The 20,316-nt window shown below is 37.7% G+C and overlaps 3 protein-coding genes across 3 annotated transcripts; all 3 read left to right on the top strand.

The window, feature by feature from the left end:
• The first annotated feature begins 2,123 nt into the window (after positions 1-2,123).
• Positions 2,124-3,432, top strand: LOC119916225 (interferon a3-like). The gene is made up of 5 exons (XM_038736159.1): positions 2,124-2,423; positions 2,529-2,621; positions 2,831-2,980; positions 3,092-3,175; positions 3,258-3,432. Exons 1-5 carry the CDS (start codon positions 2,292-2,294, stop codon positions 3,354-3,356), a joined length of 558 nt encoding a protein of 185 aa, XP_038592087.1. The 5' UTR covers positions 2,124-2,291; the 3' UTR covers positions 3,357-3,432.
• Positions 3,433-10,319: 6,887 nt separating this feature from the next.
• On the top strand, positions 10,320-11,831 carry LOC119916231 (interferon a3-like). Its single transcript, XM_038736165.1, has 5 exons — positions 10,320-10,826; positions 10,932-11,024; positions 11,234-11,383; positions 11,495-11,578; positions 11,661-11,831. Exons 1-5 carry the CDS (start codon positions 10,695-10,697, stop codon positions 11,757-11,759), a joined length of 558 nt encoding a protein of 185 aa, XP_038592093.1. The 5' UTR covers positions 10,320-10,694; the 3' UTR covers positions 11,760-11,831.
• Positions 11,832-18,752: 6,921 nt separating this feature from the next.
• LOC119916217 (interferon a3-like) lies at positions 18,753-20,316 on the top strand. The gene is made up of 5 exons (XM_038736149.1): positions 18,753-19,240; positions 19,320-19,412; positions 19,625-19,774; positions 19,886-19,969; positions 20,052-20,316. The coding sequence occupies exons 1-5, from the start codon at positions 19,109-19,111 to the stop codon at positions 20,148-20,150; spliced, it is 558 nt and encodes a 185-aa protein (XP_038592077.1). The 5' UTR covers positions 18,753-19,108; the 3' UTR covers positions 20,151-20,316.

The following is a 20,316-nucleotide window of genomic DNA, read 5'->3' as shown; positions in this document are numbered from 1 at the left end:
AACACTGAGTATCATTGCTTAATCATATATATAAGTCTGGTTTGATGTTTATGTAAACTATACCAGCTGGCTGTTCTGCCACTAATCACACCAATATATCTCTCTTGCCTTGTAATTCTGTCTTTATTTTAGTTTTACTTAGCCTACTTATAATTATTGTTATTATTTTTACTTTCTGTTTATCTGTACTTAATTCTGTCCTTGAACTGAACTGAAAGATGTTTAAAAAATCTTTGAAAATCTTTTTATATCTGAATACTAATATTAGTTGTGTAAGAGTAATTTAAAAAATGTCCTGTTTTAAAAGTTAAAAGCTAAAACAGAAGAATCGGTGGCATTTCAAAAAATACAGTTATATACAGACAAACCAGGAGTTCTAAAGATTTCTCCTAGTGTTACATTTTTACACGACCAGCCAACTTTTTGATAAAAGACACAATATTTCATAAATGTGCATCATCACACAGTGATGAACAGTAAAGCATACAAGGAATTTCATGATGGCAGATTATCTGTATAGAACATCCCCATATAACAGACGAAGAAACTCTAAGATTTAACAGATATAGATAAATCTATTATCCGCAAAGCTTTCAGAGGCCAAATGGCAATGCTGCATGTTGGTGATGATTATCCAGGGGTGATAAAATGAAATTCATCAGTAGGATTGCAGTAAAACAGAATACATACAGAGGATAGAGAAGAAGACTATTTATAAATACCCCAAAGGTTTCAAATTAATAATGCAGCAACTGTGCAGACCTTTTAAACGGCCAGTTTATGGAGTAAAAAAATAAATGAGCTCCAGGAATTAAAATAGTTTAATGCCATCTGCTATAATGGTTTCTGAAACATTGACATCACAAAACCGACCCATGGGACTGAAAGGAAATCTGGGGTATCTGGCCTGAATAGATGCTATCCCCTCTGTGGATCAAAAAAAGGCCTATCTAAGTGTTTACCTACAGGCCTCTTCCTCCATCTCATGAGTTAGAGTTACAGGTCCAGATTCTAATTCTATGTCATTTTCATTTTATTAGTATCAGGCTGAAAATGTGCTGTAATATGGAAGTTCATAGGTGGAAGTTCACAGGTTTTCTGGTTCTCACGGTTAAGCAGAGATGTACTGAAAACAACGTGAAACACACCATTCATTCATATGGACGCGCGTCGCACCGCAGGCCGCAGTCACGGAGGCGCTTTCATTTTCTCTCTGCTTCTCCTTTTCATGGCACCTACTGGACACAGTGCAATTCATTAATGATTATTATGAATCCACACAGAACTTATGATGCAATTCTAAAGAGACGAAATGATGGTCCGGTGTTGTGCGGAATTCTGCATGCCTGCCGAGAATTACATGCACCTCGAGGGTAGCAACGCTGCTGAGAAACGAGGTGGATGCAAATCTCGGCAGGTAGCCTACAACATCTGTTCTGCCGAATTATGCATCCACCTCTTACGGTCTTTTCAGACAATTTGTTGTGCTCATTGATCAAACGCGGTAATCACCACATATGTTTGCTGAATCAAAAGGAATGCTTCTTCTACAGAGTGTAATACATTATTAAGGACTCTAAACGTTCATAAAATATATACTTCGATTAATTATCACCATTGATGTACCCCACAAAGGATATTAGGCTATAGCGTTTAAAAGCAGTTTTTGGAGGTGCATGCAAAACTCGGGATAACACCGGCATTAAAATCAGATGACATAATCAGAAATCTGTAAAATTTGAAACAGTCTTCTAGACAAACAAAATGTAATAGGTAGGCCTAAATAAATGTTAAAATAGCCTAAATTATTCTCAGTAAGCGAGATTTCATTCAAGGACATTCAATGTGTCTACAATTTTCTCTTTGGCCTGAAAAATTTCAATAATTTTAATATAGGCTAGGCCTATGAGGTAATAATAATATAGGCTACCTCCGATAGGATCGAAAGTAAACTATTCCAGTATTATGAATAACGAGGTGTGTTTGTCTTTGTATTTGAAAAGTATTGTATAATGTGTTTTTCCATAGGCTATTACAATAGAAGCCTCTCTTAATATGTAGCTCCCGGGCATGATATTCTAGCTTTGCGGTGGTTTGTTTAAGCTTTTATCGTAGGAGATTTGTTTTCTCATTAGAACAGTAGTGAATACCGTGGAATCCCGTGTTACCTCAGGTGTATGGAAAGTGAAATAGCTGCCTCCTATAAATGAGGTGCTGCAGGTCTGCTGCAACACAACACACAAGAGAAATCAGTATTTGCTCCTTCCAAAGGCGAATTCTACCTTCTAAAAATGCTCAACAGGATTTTCTCTGTTTGCCTGCTTCTCAGTCTGTACAGTGCAGCCTCCTCCCTCAGCTGCAGATGGATGGATCACAAATTCAGTCAGCACAGTGAAAAGTCTTTGGAGCTACTAGACAGGATGGTAAGTTGCTTCATTTATATTATTCAAAGTATCTATATTTAATGAATTTACTTTACTGTCTTTTTACTTCAGAGCATGACCTGTGTGTTTATTTGTATGATGCAGGAGAACAATTCAACTAACACCACTGGGGATGCTGAAGTGAAGAACACTGCAGCCTTCCCTTATGATCTGTACAGCCAGGCGTCCAAAGCATCAGTGAGTCATCCTCAACTTTTGTCTAAATGCAAAATAGAAGAAGCCAAAGACATGACTTGATTTGTTTATCTTTAATGAGAGGAATGATTTTCAGAGATTATTAAATCTGTTGTTAAGTTTTCCACTCAAAAAGTGGAATGAATCTACCTACTGTAAGACTGATTTTCTTCTTCTTCTATTTCTTCTTCTTCTTCTATTTCTTCTTCCAGGCTGAGGAGAAACTTGGCTTCACAGTTCAGATTCTGGAGGAGGCGGCTGCTCTGTTTGAGGAGGATCACAGCTCTGCATCATGGGAGGAGAGGACACTGGAGGACTTTCTCAGTGTTGTAACCCAGCAGGCTGACGGCCTTCGCTCCTGTGTGAGTCTCAGTGTGGATTAACGAAGCCTCACTGGTTCCCTTAACAATTTAAAAATCAATATTCTTTGACTGATATCCTATTTGTAATCATTTTTACTTTTTAAAATTTAGATTGGGAGCCACGGCCACAAGAAGAAGAACAAGAAGCTGCACATGTATTTCAAGAGACTCTCACGCCACGTCCTAGAGCAAATGGTAAGTCTGTCTATTTACCTCCCTACCTACCAACCAACCAACCATCCAATCATGTTTAATGATAATATTCTTCTGTCTGTAGGGCCACGGTGCTGAAGCCTGGGAGCTGGTCAGGAAGGAAATTAGAGACCATCTGACGAGAGCCGACCTGCTGGTTTCATCTCTACTCACCACCAACTAAAATCTGTCAGATTAACGTGTTCATTTATTTGCTTACACAAAGCTTATTTATTTATCAATTCATTTATTTATTTATGAAGCAGTTTATTAGTTGATTGTTTGATATTCTACAGAACTTCTTTATATTGTTTTCAGATTAAGAATGTGTTAAATTATTTGCTTACATGAAGTCTGTTTATTTATTTATCTATTTATTCAAATATGTATTTTTCTAATTATTGATTTGTTTGTATAATTCAGATGATAATGTATTTATTGATGTTGATGAACATCTTTATTTTTTTAATTTGCATTCAGCAAAATCAAAATATTTATTATGTAGACCTAATAAAATTCATACTTTTTCCAGCAAATAGAAATGTTCTCATTGTTTTTATTCCTGTCACATAAACAAAAGGGATGCAGACTTTCCTTTTCATGAGTTAAATCAAACAACATGCAGGAACATGTGGGGCCTTGTTCAGATTTCTAGTAAAACTTGCGTGATGATCATGTCCAGTACTTACACATAAGATAAGAGATAAGATATAACTTTATTCCAGTTTTTCTCAGTTGCTTTGGTGCATTTCTCACATAACTATTTGCATTTGCACAACAGTTAATACAGTACAATTAGTACAAACTGAAAAACCTAGTTGATAACCTGCAAAGCTTGTCACTTGCTCAAAATGGATAGCTCATTAATCGAAAGCAAGTATTCAGTGTCAGTGTCATCAAGAAGAAAAGTCCTGACACCATTGTTTATGAACAAGATAGTCAAATGACTTTGTCATGTTTCCATTATGACAGTTTACTCTGTAAATGTTTTCCAACGCAAAAAAGTCTTGGTGACACTACCTGAAAATGCTCAAGACAGCACTGTATACTATTTGCACAGCCATTTGAAAACTACAGTAAAGTATTTAGTGAGGCAACTGAGTACAAGACACTGAATATGTGTTTCACATTTTTACCGCATATCCTCTTTGCAATTCTAATTTGTTCACAACATTGTGCAAAAGAAAAAATACACCCTTACTCACAACAAACACAAACTCCCTTTGGGTAGAGCTGTGCACAACTGTAAACAATATTGCAGTACATATTGGAACTGAACATACAACATACATAGTACTGTAAATCATTCATGCACATCCAGACGTTCCTCTCTGTCTGGCCACATAGTTTCATCTACATCACAGCGAATATCATCTCTTGCAATGCAGCGAGGAAAGTGTCTCCTCGAGGGGCGAATCCACCCTCTGCAGGACTCTGCTGTGATGTCATCACATGCTGCAGCCATGGCCGCTAGCAGGTCCATTTGGGTATGTGGATGCCGGCCGTATACCTTCCACCTCCAGGAAGAGAAAAACTCCTCTATTGGATTTAGGAATGGTGAGTAGGGAGGGAGATATTCCACCAGCATCCTATCATGTGCTGCAAACTGTCTGACGACATCTGAGTGGTGAGACCGCACATTATCCCAAACAACAACATGCTTGATCAGATGGTCTCTAGTTAGACCCCTCTCATTCTCAGGGATTATGTCCCTGTAAAGAGTGTCTAAAAAAGTCAGCAGATGTTGTGTGTTGTATGGACCAAGACGGGGGATATGGGTGAGGACGCCGTTTTCTGAGTTGGCTGCACACATAGTAATATTCCCTCGTCGTTGTCCTGGGACATCAATGGTTGCTCTCTGTCCAATGCGATTCCTTCCTCGTCTTCTACCTTTTGCCAGATGAAACCCGCCTCATCAAGGTATATGAATGTATGCAGCGTTCCCTGGCCTCCAGCTCCAGTACATGCTTTATTACAGAAGAGGGAGCTGTTCTTGTTCTTGTCCCACTGCAAGCTTCATGTATGATAATGACAGTAGTGCAGTGCAGATTGTTTAGTGCTGAATTACTGTCCATTTATACACACCTGTTTGTTACACAAATGTTTGAATAATTTAATTATTAGCCAACATTTGGCTACACCCTTCGACCATCCTCAGCCATTGTGAGGCCGTGATTGACAACATGATCCACAATTGTAGCCCAGATTTCATCAGGAATCCGCCTATGTACTTGGCCTCTTCTTCCTCTTCCCCTGTTTTGTCCCCTTCCCCTTCCTCCCCGTACCCTCACCCCTCTTCCACGAGTGACTGTAGAGAAGTGGCTTATCATTGGTTGCAACTAATGCTCCAAACACCCCTTCTCATCAGTGAAAGCCGAGTTTCACCTGAGAGAAATTGCTCAATTTAGGAGACATTTTCAGGAAAAAGAAGATTTTAAAAAATGTGCAAAATTTGCTTGACAGATTTTGAAAACTAGTTCAACATTTTTGTATGTAATGACTCAAGCAATGAAATGAGGACTATTAGTTTTATATGGAATGACTATTCAGCATTCACAAGTATAGTTAATTTTGACTGATATGACATAAGGAAATAATAATGTTATAAAACAGCAGAGAGTTGTATGAAAGCAATTGATGCATGTCAAAAAGCATTTGCAATTTGTTGGAAGAAATGAGAAGCTGCTACTATGATGTGCACAAATGACTAAATGTTTCGGAGGTTGAACTAACTGTTGTGCAAATGTTAATAGTGATGTGAGAAATGCACCAAAGCGACTGAGAAAAACTGTAACACGCTATTTACACTATACAATCAATAATAATCATTTACAACCAGATAAATGTCTGAAATTTAATCAGGAATAGTCCGTCAGTTTGGTGCTGTGGTGTTGTGGAGCCTGATGGCTGATAGCGCAAATGAGCCTCCAAAGCTCTTTGAGGCTTGGGGCTGGATGAGTCTGTGGTTGAAGGAGCTCCTGAGCTGCCTCAGCTCAGCATAGAGAGGATGAGAGGGGTTGTCCACAATGACTTTCTGCTTCCCTCTTATCCTCTACTCAGTCACTGCCTCCACATTTGTCAGTTTCATTGCTGTAACTGCACAGAGCTTAAAAGAAAAAAGCTCATCAGTTTCATGACTGAGAACTGAAACTCTGATTTTGACCAGTTTGACGGACTGAGGGAAGAAACATGTCTGTTTTCTGTGCAGTCTAACCTGTGGGACTCTAAATGTTTTGTTAGATGCAGGTTGATATTCTCCAAATAAAACATGGAAGGGAGTCTGTAGTAATGCTACCAGCTGGAGACAACATCCTTTTACAGTAATATGCAGTTTGAAAACTTAATTCAATCAGTCTAGCTTAAAGATGAACAAGAGAGACAACTGTACCATGCACGGATTCCATAATAATAATAACAATAATAACAATATTATTATTATTATTATTATTATTATTATTATTATTATTTATTATTATTATTATTATTATTATTATTGTTATTGTTATTGTTATTGTTATTGTTATTATTATATTGGATTATGATTATTGAGGTATTAATGTGTACATCACTTTAATAATGCAGCTGATGGAAGCGGAGCTAATTTAAATTACTTAACTGGTGGGTAGATTGTGAATTTCCACCCGGGGATCAATAAATCTTAATCTACCATATTACATCATAAGTGTTTATATACTGATTATATTATATTACTAATCTGAACATGTAAATGTGTCACAGCGCCTGTCTGATCGGCCCTGTTTAGTTTGGGTCTCTGTGAGTTTGTTTGTTGGTCAGTTCGGTATCTGTTATTTAGTCTGTGTTTTGGGTTCAGTCCTGTCTGTTGTCCTGTGTCCAGTTTACTCTGGGTGTTTTTGCTTGTTGGTCTGATCCTGTCTGTGTCTTGTTGGGGAGTCTGTTTGTGTTGTTTTGTTATCTTGTCTACCTTGTCTGCTCTATTATAGTTCAGCCCGTGTTTTCTGTTTTGGGGTTTTGTTCCTTGTCTTGTGTTTCCTCTGTTTAACCTTGTTGTTGTTTTCTTTGTTCATTTGCACGTTTAGCTCACTTAGTAACTGTTCTGTCTCGGATCTTGGTTTATTCTTGCATTTTAGCTCTGTGTCTTAGTTAATGTCTTTGTATTTACCCCCTGTTCTGTGTCTGCTTTATTTTGGCTATTTCTGCTCTGTATTTTGTGTAATCCTCGTTTGTTTTCCCCGTTGGCTGTAGTTTATGTGTATTATTTATGATCTGTCTGTTCTGGATTAGTTTATTTATATTATTCTGATCCGTTCTGTCTTATTTTGATATTATTGGTGCCTGCCTTAGTTCTTGTTTGATTCTATTTCTACCTGGTTATTATCATTAGTTTACCTACTGTCATGATTGGTTTCTGTCTGTTGTCAGTTTATGTTCCCTGCCAGTTTCATTTATTCATTTGGTTATGATCACTCGGTGGTAATCTGTTCTGTCTTGTGGAGTTGACTGTATTTCTCAGTAACTTGGTCTGTTTGGTCTGTTCAGGGTTTTGAGTTCCAGTTAGAGTCTTGTCTTGTGTTTTGCTTCCCGTTAGTGTCTCAGTGTTTTCCGCTGCTTTCTCTCTGCCTGCCTGTGTCTCATTAGTCTCATGTCTGTCACCTGTGTTGCTCCCGCCCTGCTCGTTAGTACCTGTGTGTCTATGTGCTTGCTAGTTTCCCATCAGTCCTGCTCTGGTCATTGCAGTGAGTTGTAGTATGTAGCCTGCCTTGCTCTGTCTCGTTGTGTCATCCAGTTTCCCTTCTTTCTTTGGATTTTTCAGTAGATCACCTTAATTTGGATTATGGACTCAGGCACTCTAAGTGTGCTCGCTTTGTGTTTAAATAAACCTTTCTGAACTGAACCTGCTTTGTGTCCTGCGTTTGGGTCCTCCAACCTGCTCAACCCTAAACCTGTTAAAAAATGTAAAATAACAAGTCACTAAAGTTATCAAATTAATGTGGTGAAGTAAAAAGTACATATTGCCTCTGAATTGTAGTGATGTCGAACTATAAAGTAGCATGAAATCAAAATACTCAAGTAAAGTACAATTAGGCTACTGTTATATTCTATTATATATATTATTCTATATATCTATATATATATATATACTACTATATTGCTGCATCAAACCATGTGCTACTACATGTCACCCTATACTGTATCTCATAGTTGTATGTTTGTTTTAACCCTGTTGCAAATCAGATTTTCCCTGGTAGAACAATAAAGGTTGAACTGACAGCACATTATATTGTACTATATTATGTTTGTATGTTATACTGTTTTAATGCATTATATATTGAGTATCATTGCTTAATCATATATATAAGTCTGGTTTGATGTTTATGTAAACTATACCAGCTGGCTGTTCTGCCACTAATCACACCAATATATCTCTCTTGCCTTGTAATTCTGTCTTTATTTTAGTTTTACTTAGCCTACTTATAATTATTGTTATTATTTTTACTTTCTGTTTATCTGTACTTAATTCTGTCCTTGAACTGAACTGAAAGATGTTTAAAAAATCTTTGAAAATCTTTTTATATCTGAATACTAATATTAGTTGTGTAAGAGTAATTTAAAAAATGTCCTGTTTTAAAAGTTAAAAGCTAAAACAGAAGAATCGGTGGCATTTCAAAAAATACAGTTATATACAGACAAACCAGGAGTTCTAAAGATTTCTCCTAGTGTTACATTTTTACACGACCAGCCAACTTTTTGATAAAAGACACAATATTTCATAAATGTGCATCATCACACAGTGATGAACAGTAAAGCATACAAGGAATTTCATGATGGCAGATTATCTGTATAGAACATCCCCATATAACAGACGAAGAAACTCTAAGATTTAACAGATATAGATAAATCTATTATCCGCAAAGCTTTCAGAGGCCAAATGGCAATGCTGCATGTTGGTGATGATTATCCAGGGGTGATAAAATGAAATTCATCAGTAGGATTGCAGTAAAACAGAATACATACAGAGGATAGAGAAGAAGACTATTTATAAATACCCCAAAGGTTTCAAATTAATAATGCAGCAACTGTGCAGACCTTTTAAACGGCCAGTTTATGGAGTAAAAAAATAAATGAGCTCCAGGAATTAAAATAGTTTAATGCCATCTGCTATAATGGTTTCTGAAACATTGACATCACAAAACCGACCCATGGGACTGAAAGGAAATCTGGGGTATCTGGCCTGAATAGATGCTATCCCCTCTGTGGATCAAAAAAAGGCCTATCTAAGTGTTTACCTACAGGCCTCTTCCTCCATCTCATGAGTTAGAGTTACAGGTCCAGATTCTAATTCTATGTCATTTTCATTTTATTAGTATCAGGCTGAAAATGTGCTGTAATATGGAAGTTCATAGGTGGAAGTTCACAGGTTTTCTGGTTCTCACGGTTAAGCAGAGATGTACTGAAAACAACGTGAAACACACCATTCATTCATATGGACGCGCGTCGCACCGCAGGCCGCAGTCACGGAGGCGCTTTCATTTTCTCTCTGCTTCTCCTTTTCATGGCACCTACTGGACACAGTGCAATTCATTAATGATTATTATGAATCCACACAGAACTTATGATGCAATTCTAAAGAGACGAAATGATGGTCCGGTGTTGTGCGGAATTCTGCATGCCTGCCGAGAATTACATGCACCTCGAGGGTAGCAACGCTGCTGAGAAACGAGGTGGATGCAAATCTCGGCAGGTAGCCTACAACATCTGTTCTGCCGAATTATGCATCCACCTCTTACGGTCTTTTCAGACAATTTGTTGTGCTCATTGATCAAACGCGGTAATCACCACATATGTTTGCTGAATCAAAAGGAATGCTTCTTCTACAGAGTGTAATACATTATTAAGGACTCTAAACGTTCATAAAATATATACATCGATTAATTTATCACCATTGATGTACCACAAAACTCGGGAAAAGGATATCAGCATTTCAAAATTTGAAACAGTCTTCTAGACAAACAAAATGTAATAGGTAGGCCTAAATAAATGTTAAAATAGCCTAAATTATTCTCAGTAAGCGAGATTTCATTCAAGGACTATTCAATGTGTCTACAATTTTCTCTTTGGCCTGAAAAATTTCAATAATTTTAATATAGGCTAGGCCTATGAGGTAATAATAATATAGGCTACCTCCGATAGGATCGAAAGTAAACTATTCCAGTATTATGAATAACGAGGTGTGTTTGTCTTTGTATTTGAAAAGTATTGTATAATGTGTTTTTCCATAGGCTATTACAATAGAAGCCTCTCTTAATATGTAGCTCCCGGGCATGATATTCTAGCTTTGCGGTGGTTTGTTTAAGCTTTTATCGTAGGAGATTTGTTTTCTCATTAGAACAGTAGTGAATACCGTGGAATCCCGTGTTACCTCAGGTGTATGGAAAGTGAAATAGCTGCCTCCTATAAATGAGGTGCTGCAGGTCTGCTGCAACACAACACACAAGAGAAATCAGTATTTGCTCCTTCCAAAGGCGAATTCTACCTTCTAAAAATGCTCAACAGGATTTTCTCTGTTTGCCTGCTTCTCAGTCTGTACAGTGCAGCCTCCTCCCTCAGCTGCAGATGGATGGATCACAAATTCAGTCAGCACAGTGAAAAGTCTTTGGAGCTACTAGACAGGATGGTAAGTTGCTTCATTTATATTATTCAAAGTATCTATATTTAATGAATTTACTTTACTGTCTTTTTACTTCAGAGCATGACCTGTGTGTTTATTTGTATGATGCAGGAGAACAATTCAACTAACACCACTGGGGATGCTGAAGTGAAGAACACTGCAGCCTTCCCTTATGATCTGTACAGCCAGGCGTCCAAAGCATCAGTGAGTCATCCTCAACTTTTGTCTAAATGCAAAATAGAAGAAGCCAAAGACATGACTTGATTTGTTTATCTTTAATGAGAGGAATGATTTTCAGAGATTATTAAATCTGTTGTTAAGTTTTCCACTCAAAAAGTGGAATGAATCTACCTACTGTAAGACTGATTTTCTTCTTCTTCTATTTCTTCTTCTTCTTCTATTTCTTCTTCCAGGCTGAGGAGAAACTTGGCTTCACAGTTCAGATTCTGGAGGAGGCGGCTGCTCTGTTTGAGGAGGATCACAGCTCTGCATCATGGGAGGAGAGGACACTGGAGGACTTTCTCAGTGTTGTAACCCAGCAGGCTGACGGCCTTCGCTCCTGTGTGAGTCTCAGTGTGGATTAACGAAGCCTCACTGGTTCCCTTAACAATTTAAAAATCAATATTCTTTGACTGATATCCTATTTGTAATCATTTTTACTTTTTAAAATTTAGATTGGGAGCCACGGCCACAAGAAGAAGAACAAGAAGCTGCACATGTATTTCAAGAGACTCTCACGCCACGTCCTAGAGCAAATGGTAAGTCTGTCTATTTACCTCCCTACCTACCAACCAACCAACCATCCAATCATGTTTAATGATAATATTCTTCTGTCTGTAGGGCCACGGTGCTGAAGCCTGGGAGCTGGTCAGGAAGGAAATTAGAGACCATCTGACGAGAGCCGACCTGCTGGTTTCATCTCTACTCACCACCAACTAAAATCTGTCAGATTAACGTGTTCATTTATTTGCTTACACAAAGCTTATTTATTTATCAATTCATTTATTTATTTATGAAGCAGTTTATTAGTTGATTGTTGATATTCTACAGAACTTCTTTATATTGTTTTCAGATTAAGAATGTGTTAAATTATTTGCTTACATGAAGTCTGTTTATTTATTTATCTATTTATTCAAATATGTATTTTTCTAATTATTGATTTGTTTGTATAATTCAGATGATAATGTATTTATTGATGTTGATGAACATCTTTATTTTTTTAATTTGCATTCAGCAAAATCAAAATATTTATTATGTAGACCTAATAAAATTCATACTTTTTCCAGCAAATAGAAATGTTCTCATTGTTTTTATTCCTGTCACATAAACAAAAGGGATGCAGACTTTCCTTTTCATGAGTTAAATCAAACAACATGCAGGAACATGTGGGGCCTTGTTCAGATTTCTAGTAAAACTTGCGTGATGATCATGTCCAGTACTTACACATAAGATAAGAGATAAGATATAACTTTATTCCAGTTTTTCTCAGTTGCTTTGGTGCATTTCTCACATAACTATTTGCATTTGCACAACAGTTAATACAGTACAATTAGTACAAACTGAAAAACCTAGTTGATAACCTGCAAAGCTTGTCACTTGCTCAAAATGGATAGCTCATTAATCGAAAGCAAGTATTCAGTGTCAGTGTCATCAAGAAGAAAAGTCCTGACACCATTGTTTATGAACAAGATAGTCAAATGACTTTGTCATGTTTCCATTATGACAGTTTACTCTGTAAATGTTTTCCAACGCAAAAAAGTCTTGGTGACACTACCTGAAAATGCTCAAGACAGCACTGTATACTATTTGCACAGCCATTTGAAAACTACAGTAAAGTATTTAGTGAGGCAACTGAGTACAAGACACTGAATATGTGTTTCACATTTTTACCGCATATCCTCTTTGCAATTCTAATTTGTTCACAACATTGTGCAAAAGAAAAAATACACCCTTACTCACAACAAACACAAACTCCCTTTGGGTAGAGCTGTGCACAACTGTAAACAATATTGCAGTACATATTGGAACTGAACATACAACATACATAGTACTGTAAATCATTCATGCACATCCAGACGTTCCTCTCTGTCTGGCCACATAGTTTCATCTACATCACAGCGAATATCATCTCTTGCAATGCAGCGAGGAAAGTGTCTCCTCGAGGGGCGAATCCACCCTCTGCAGGACTCTGCTGTGATGTCATCACATGCTGCAGCCATGGCCGCTAGCAGGTCCATTTGGGTATGTGGATGCCGGCCGTATACCTTCCACCTCCAGGAAGAGAAAAACTCCTCTATTGGATTTAGGAATGGTGAGTAGGGAGGGAGATATTCCACCAGCATCCTATCATGTGCTGCAAACTGTCTGACGACATCTGAGTGGTGAGACCGCACATTATCCCAAACAACAACATGCTTGATCAGATGGTCTCTAGTTAGACCCCTCTCATTCTCAGGGATTATGTCCCTGTAAAGAGTGTCTAAAAAAGTCAGCAGATGTTGTGTGTTGTATGGACCAAGACGGGGGATATGGGTGAGGACGCCGTTTTCTGAGTTGGCTGCACACATAGTAATATTCCCTCGTCGTTGTCCTGGGACATCAATGGTTGCTCTCTGTCCAATGCGATTCCTTCCTCGTCTTCTACCTTTTGCCAGATGAAACCCGCCTCATCAAGGTATATGAATGTATGCAGCGGTTCCCTGGCCTCCAGCTCCAGTACATGCTTTATTACAGAAGAGGGAGCTGTTCTTGTTCTTGTCCCACTGCAAGCTTCATGTATGACAATGACAGTAGTGCAGTGCAGATTGTTTAGTGCTGAATTACTGTCCATTTATACACACCTGTTTGTTACACAAATGTTTGAATAATTTAATTATTAGCCAACATTTGGCTACACCCTTCGACCATCCTCAGCCATTGTGAGGCCGTGATTGACAACATGATCCACAATTGTAGCCCAGATTTCATCAGGAATCCGCCTATGTACTTGGCCTCTTCTTCCTCTTCCCCTGTTTTGTCCCCTTCCCCTTCCTCCCCGTACCCTCACCCCTCTTCCACGAGTGACTGTAGAGAAGTGGCTTATCATTGGTTGCAACTAATGCTCCAAACACCCCTTCTCATCAGTGAAAGCCGAGTTTCACCTGAGAGAAATTGCTCAATTTAGGAGACATTTTCAGGAAAAAGAAGATTTTAAAAAATGTGTAAAATTTGCTTGACAGATTTTGAAAACTAGTTCAACATTTTTGTATGTAATGACTCAAGCAATGAAATGAGGACTATTAGTTTTATATGGAATGACTATTCAGCATTCACAAGTATAGTTAATTTTGACTGATATGACATAAGGAAATAATAATGTTATAAAACAGCAGAGAGTTGTATGAAAGCAATTGATGCATGTCAAAAAGCATTTGCAATTTGTTGGAAGAAATGAGAAGCTGCTACTATGATGTGCACAAATGACTAAATGTTTCGGAGGTTGAACTAACTGTTGTGCAAATGTTAATAGTGATGTGAGAAATGCACCAAAGCGACTGAGAAAAACTGTAACACGCTATTTACACTATACAATCAATAATAATCATTTACAACCAGATAAATGTCTGAAATTTAATCAGGAATAGTCCGTCAGTTTGGTGCTGTGGTGTTGTGGAGCCTGATGGCTGATAGCGCAAATGAGCCTCCAAAGCTCTTTGAGGCTTGGGGCTGGATGAGTCTGTGGTTGAAGGAGCTCCTGAGCTGCCTCAGCTCAGCATAGAGAGGATGAGAGGGGTTGTCCACAATGACTTTCTGCTTCCCTCTTATCCTCTACTCAGTCACTGCCTCCACATTTGTCAGTTTCATTGCTGTAACTGCACAGAGCTTAAAAGAAAAAAGCTCATCAGTTTCATGACTGAGAACTGAAACTCTGATTTTGACCAGTTTGACGGACTGAGGGAAGAAACATGTCTGTTTTCTGTGCAGTCTAACCTGTGGGACTCTAAATGTTTTGTTAGATGCAGGTTGATATTCTCCAAATAAAACATGGAAGGGAGTCTGTAGTAATGCTACCAGCTGGAGACAACATCCTTTTACAGTAATATGCAGTTTGAAAACTTAATTCAATCAGTCTAGCTTAAAGATGAACAAGAGAGACAACTGTACCATGCACGGATTCCATAATAATAATAACAATAATAACAATATATTATTATTATTATTATTATTATTATTGTTATTGTTATTGTTATTGTTATTATTATATTGGATTATGATTATTGAGGTATTAATGTGTACATCACTTTAATAATGCAGCTGATGGAAGTGGAGCTAATTTAAATTACTTAACTGGTGGGTAGATTGTGAATTTCCACCCGGGGATCAATAAATCTTAATCTACCATATTACATCATAAGTGTTTATATACTGATTATATTATATTACTAATCTGAACATGTAAATGTGTCACAGCGCCTGTCTGATCGGCCCTGTTTAGTTTGGGTCTCTGTGAGTTTGTTTGTTGGTCAGTTCGGTATCTGTTATTTAGTCTGTGTTTTGGGTTCAGTCCTGTCTGTTGTCCTGTGTCCAGTTTACTCTGGGTGTTTTTGCTTGTTGGTCTGATCCTGTCTGTGTCTTGTTGGGGAGTCTGTTTGTGTTGTTTTGTTATCTTGTCTACCTTGTCTGCTCTATTATAGTTCAGCCCGTGTTTTCTGTTTTGGGGTTTTGTTCCTTGTCTTGTGTTTCCTCTGTTTAACCTTGTTGTTGTTTTCTTTGTTCATTTGCACGTTTAGCTCACTTAGTAACTGTTCTGTCTCGGATCTTGGTTTATTCTTGCATTTTAGCTCTGTGTCTTAGTTAATGTCTTTGTATTTACCCCCTGTTCTGTGTCTGCTTTATTTTGGCTATTTCTGCTCTGTATTTTGTGTAATCCTCGTTTGTTTTCCCCGTTGGCTGTAGTTTATGTGTATTATTTATGATCTGTCTGTTCTGGATTAGTTTATTTATATTATTCTGATCCGTTCTGTCTTATTTTGATATTATTGGTGCCTGCCTTAGTTCTTGTTTGATTCTATTTCTACCTGGTTATTATCATTAGTTTACCTACTGTCATGATTGGTTTCTGTCTGTTGTCAGTTTATGTTCCCTGCCAGTTTCATTTATTCATTTGGTTATGATCACTCGGTGGTAATCTGTTCTGTCTTGTGGAGTTGACTGTATTTCTCAGTAACTTGGTCTGTTTGGTCTGTTCAGGGTTTTGAGTTCCAGTTAGAGTCTTGTCTTGTGTTTTGCTTCCGTTAGTGTCTCAGTGTTTTCCGCTGCTTTCTCTCTGCCTGCCTGTGTCTCATTAGTCTCATGTCTGTCACCTGTGTTGCTCCCGCCCTGCTCGTTAGTACCTGTGTGTCTATGTGCTTGCTAGTTTCCCATCAGTCCTGCTCTGGTCATTGCAGTGAGTTGTAGTATGTAGCCTGCCTTGCTCTGTCTCGTTGTGTCATCCAGTTTCCCTTCTTTCTTTGGATTTTTCAGTAGATCACCTTAATTTGGATTATGGACTCAGGCACTCTAAGTGTGCTCGCTTTGTGTTTAAATAAACCTTTCTGAACTGAACCTGCTTTGTGTCCTGCGTTTGGGTCCTCCAACCTGCTCAACCCTAAACCTGTTAAAAAATGTAAAATAACAAGTCACTAAAGTTATCAAATTAATGTGGTGAAGTAAAAAGTACATATTGCCTCTGAATTGTAGTGATGTCGAACTATAAAGTAGCATGAAATCAAAATACTCAAGTAAAGTACAATTAGGCTACTGTTATATTCTATTATATATATTATATATTATATATATACTACTATATTGCTGCATCAAACCATGTGCTACTACATGTCACCCTATACTGTATCTCATAGTTGTATGTTTGTTTTAACCCTGTTGCAAATCAGATTTTCCCTGGTAGAACAATAAAGGTTGAACTGACAGCACATTATATTGTACTATATTATGTTTGTATGTTATACTGTTTTAATGCATTATATATTGAGTATCATTGCTTAATCATATATATAAGTCTGGTTTGATGTTTATGTAAACTATACCAGCTGGCTGTTCTGCCACTAATCACACCAATATATCTCTCTTGCCTTGTAATTCTGTCTTTATTTTAGTTTTACTTAGCCTACTTATAATTATTGTTATTATTTTTACTTTCTGTTTATCTGTACTTAATTCTGTCCTTGAACTGAACTGAAAGATGTTTAAAAAATCTTTGAAAATCTTTTTATATCTGAATACTAATATTAGTTGTGTAAGAGTAATTTAAAAAATGTCCTGTTTTAAAAGTTAAAAGCTAAAACAGAAGAATCGGTGGCATTTCAAAAAATACAGTTATATACAGACAAACCAGGAGTTCTAAAGATTTCTCCTAGTGTTACATTTTTACACGACCAGCCAACTTTTTGATAAAAGACACAATATTTCATAAATGTGCATCATCACACAGTGATGAATAGTAAAGCATACAAGGAATTTCATGGTTGCAGATTATTTGTATAGAACATCCCCATATAACAGACGAAGAAACTCAGATATAGATAAATCTATTATCCGCAAAGCTTTCAGAGGCCAAATGGCAATGCTGCATGTTGGTGATGATTATCCAGGGGTGATAAAATGAAATTCATCAGTAGGATTGCAGTAAAACAGAATACATACAGAGGATAGAGAAGAAGACTATTTATAAATACCTCAAAGGTTTTAAATTAATAATGCAGCAACTGTGCAGACCTTTTAAACGGCCAGTTTATGGAGTAAAAAAATAAATGAGCTCCAGGAATTAAAATAGTTTAATGCCATCTGCTATAATGGTTTCTGAAACATTGACATCACAAAACCAACCCATGGGACTGAAAGGAAATCTGGGGTATCTGGCCTGAATAGATGCTATCCCCTCTGTGGATCAAAAAAAGGCCTATCTAAGTGTTTACCTACAGGCCTCTTCCTCCATCTCATGAGTTAGAGTTACAGGTCCAGATTCTAATTCTATGTCATTTTCATTTTATTAGTATCAGGCTGAAAATGTGCTGTAATATGGAAGTTCATAGGTGGAAGTTCACAGGTTTTCTGGTTCTCACGGTTAAGCAGAGATGTACTGAAAACAACGTGAAATGTCACGCACCATTCATTCATATGGACGCGCGTCACACCACAGGCCGCAGTCACGGAGGCGCTTTCATTTTCTCTCTGCTTCTCCTTTTCATGGCACCTACTGGACACAGTGCAATTCATTAATGATTATTATGAATCCACACAGAACTTATGATGCAATTCTAAAGAGACGAAATGATGGTCCGGTGTTGTGCGGAATTCTGCATGCCTGCCGAGAATTACATGCACCTCGAGGGTAGCAACGCTGCTGAGAAACGAGGTGGATGCAAATCTCGGCAGGTAGCCTACAACATCTGTTCTGCCGAATTATGCATCCACCTCTTACGGTCTTTTCAGACAATTTGTTGTGCTCATTGATCAAACGCGGTAATCACCACATATGTTTGCTGAATCAAAGGAATGCTTCTTCTACAGAGTGTAATACATTATTAAGGACTCTAAACGTTCATAAAATATATACATCGATTAATTTATCACCATTGATGTACCCCACAAAGGATATTAGGCTATAGCGTTTAAAAGCAGTTTTTGGAGGTGCATGCAAAACTCGGCATAACACCGGCATTAAAATCAGATGACATAATCAGAAATCTGTAAAATTTGAAACAGTCTTCTAGACAAACAAAATGTAATAGGTAGGCCTAAATAAATGTTAAAATAGCCTAAATTATTCTCAGTAAGCGAGATTTCATTCAAGGACAATTCAATGTGTCTACACTTTTCTGTTTGGCCTGAAAAATTTCAATAATTTTAATATACGCTAGGCCTATGAGGTAATAATAATATAGGCTACCTCCGATAGGATCGAAAGTAAACTATTCCAGTATTATGAATAACGAGGTGTGTTTGTCTTTGTATTTGAAAAGTATTGTATAATGTGTTTTTCCATAGGCTATTACAATAGAAGCCTCTCTTAATATGTAGCTCCCGGGCATGATATTCTAGCTTTGCGGTGGTTTGTTTAAGCTTTTATCGTAGGAGATTTGTTTTCTCATTAGAACAGTAGTGAATGCCGTGGAATCCCGTGTTACCTCAGGTGTATGGAAAGTGAAATAGCTGCCTCCTATAAATGAGGTGCTGCAGGTCTGCTGCAACACAACACACAAGAGAAATCAGTATTTGCTCCTTCCAAAGGCAAATTCTACCTTCTAAAAATGCTCAACAGGATTTTCTCTGTTTGCCTGCTTCTCAGTCTGTACAGTGCAGCCTCCTCCCTCAGCTGCAGATGGATGGATCACAAATTCAGTCAGCACAGTGAAAAGTCTTTGGAGCTACTAGACAGGATGGTAAGTTGATTCATTTATATTATTCATTTCTGTCTTTTTACTTCAGAGCATGACCTGTGTGTTTATTTGTTTGATGCAGGAGAACAATTCAACTAACACCACTGGGGATGCTGAAGTGAAGAGCACTGCAGCCTTCCCTTATGATCTGTACAGCCAGGCGTCCAAAGCATCAGTGAGTCATCCTCAACTTTTGTCTAAATGCAAAATAGAAGAAGCCAAAGACATGACTTGATTTGTTTATCTTTAATGAGATGAATGCTTTTCAGAGATTATTAAATCTGTTGTTAAGTTTTCCACTCAAAAAGTGGAATGAATGTAACGCTACAGTAATATGTGACCTTCTTCTTCTATTTCTTCTTCTTCTTCTTCTATTTCTTCTTCCAGGCTGAGGAGAAACTTGGCTTCACAGTTCAGATTCTGGAGGAGGCGGCTGCTCTGTTTGAGGAGGATCACAGCTCTGCATCATGGGAGGAGAGGACACTGGAGGACTTTCTCAATGTTGTAACCCAGCAGGCTGACGGCCTTCGCTCCTGTGTGAGTCTCAGTGTGGATTAACGAAGCCTCACTGGTTCCCTTAACAACTTGAAAATCAATATTCTTTGACTGATATCCTATTTGTAATCATTTTTACTTTTTAAAATTTAGATTGGGAGCCACGGCCACAAAAAGAAGAACAAGAAGCTGCACATGTATTTCAAGAGACTCTCACGCCACGTCCTAGAGCAAATGGTAAGTCTGTCTATTTACCTCCCTACCTACCAACCTACCAACCATCCAATCATGTTTAATGATAATATTCTTCTGTCTGTAGGGCCACGGTGCTGAAGCCTGGGAGCTGGTCAGGAAGGAAATTAGAGACCATCTGACGAGAGCCGACCTGCTGGTTTCATCTCTACTCACCACCAACTAAAATCTGTCAGATTAACGTGTTCATTTATTTGCTTACACAAAGCTTATTTATTTATCAATTCATTTATTTATTTATGAAGCAGTTTATTAGTTGATTGGTTGATATTCTACAGAACTTCTTTATATTGTTTTCAGATTAAGAATGTGTGAAGTTATTTGCTTACATG

This window comes from Micropterus salmoides, unplaced genomic scaffold (genome assembly GCF_014851395.1).
Source record: "Micropterus salmoides isolate LMB-PRFRI ecotype aquatic unplaced genomic scaffold, ASM1485139v1 Ms_hic_scaffold_21, whole genome shotgun sequence".
NCBI lineage: Eukaryota > Metazoa > Chordata > Actinopteri > Centrarchiformes > Centrarchidae > Micropterus > Micropterus salmoides.
Note: the sequence above shows the minus strand (reverse complement) of the source record. Positions and strands in the feature narration are given on the sequence as shown.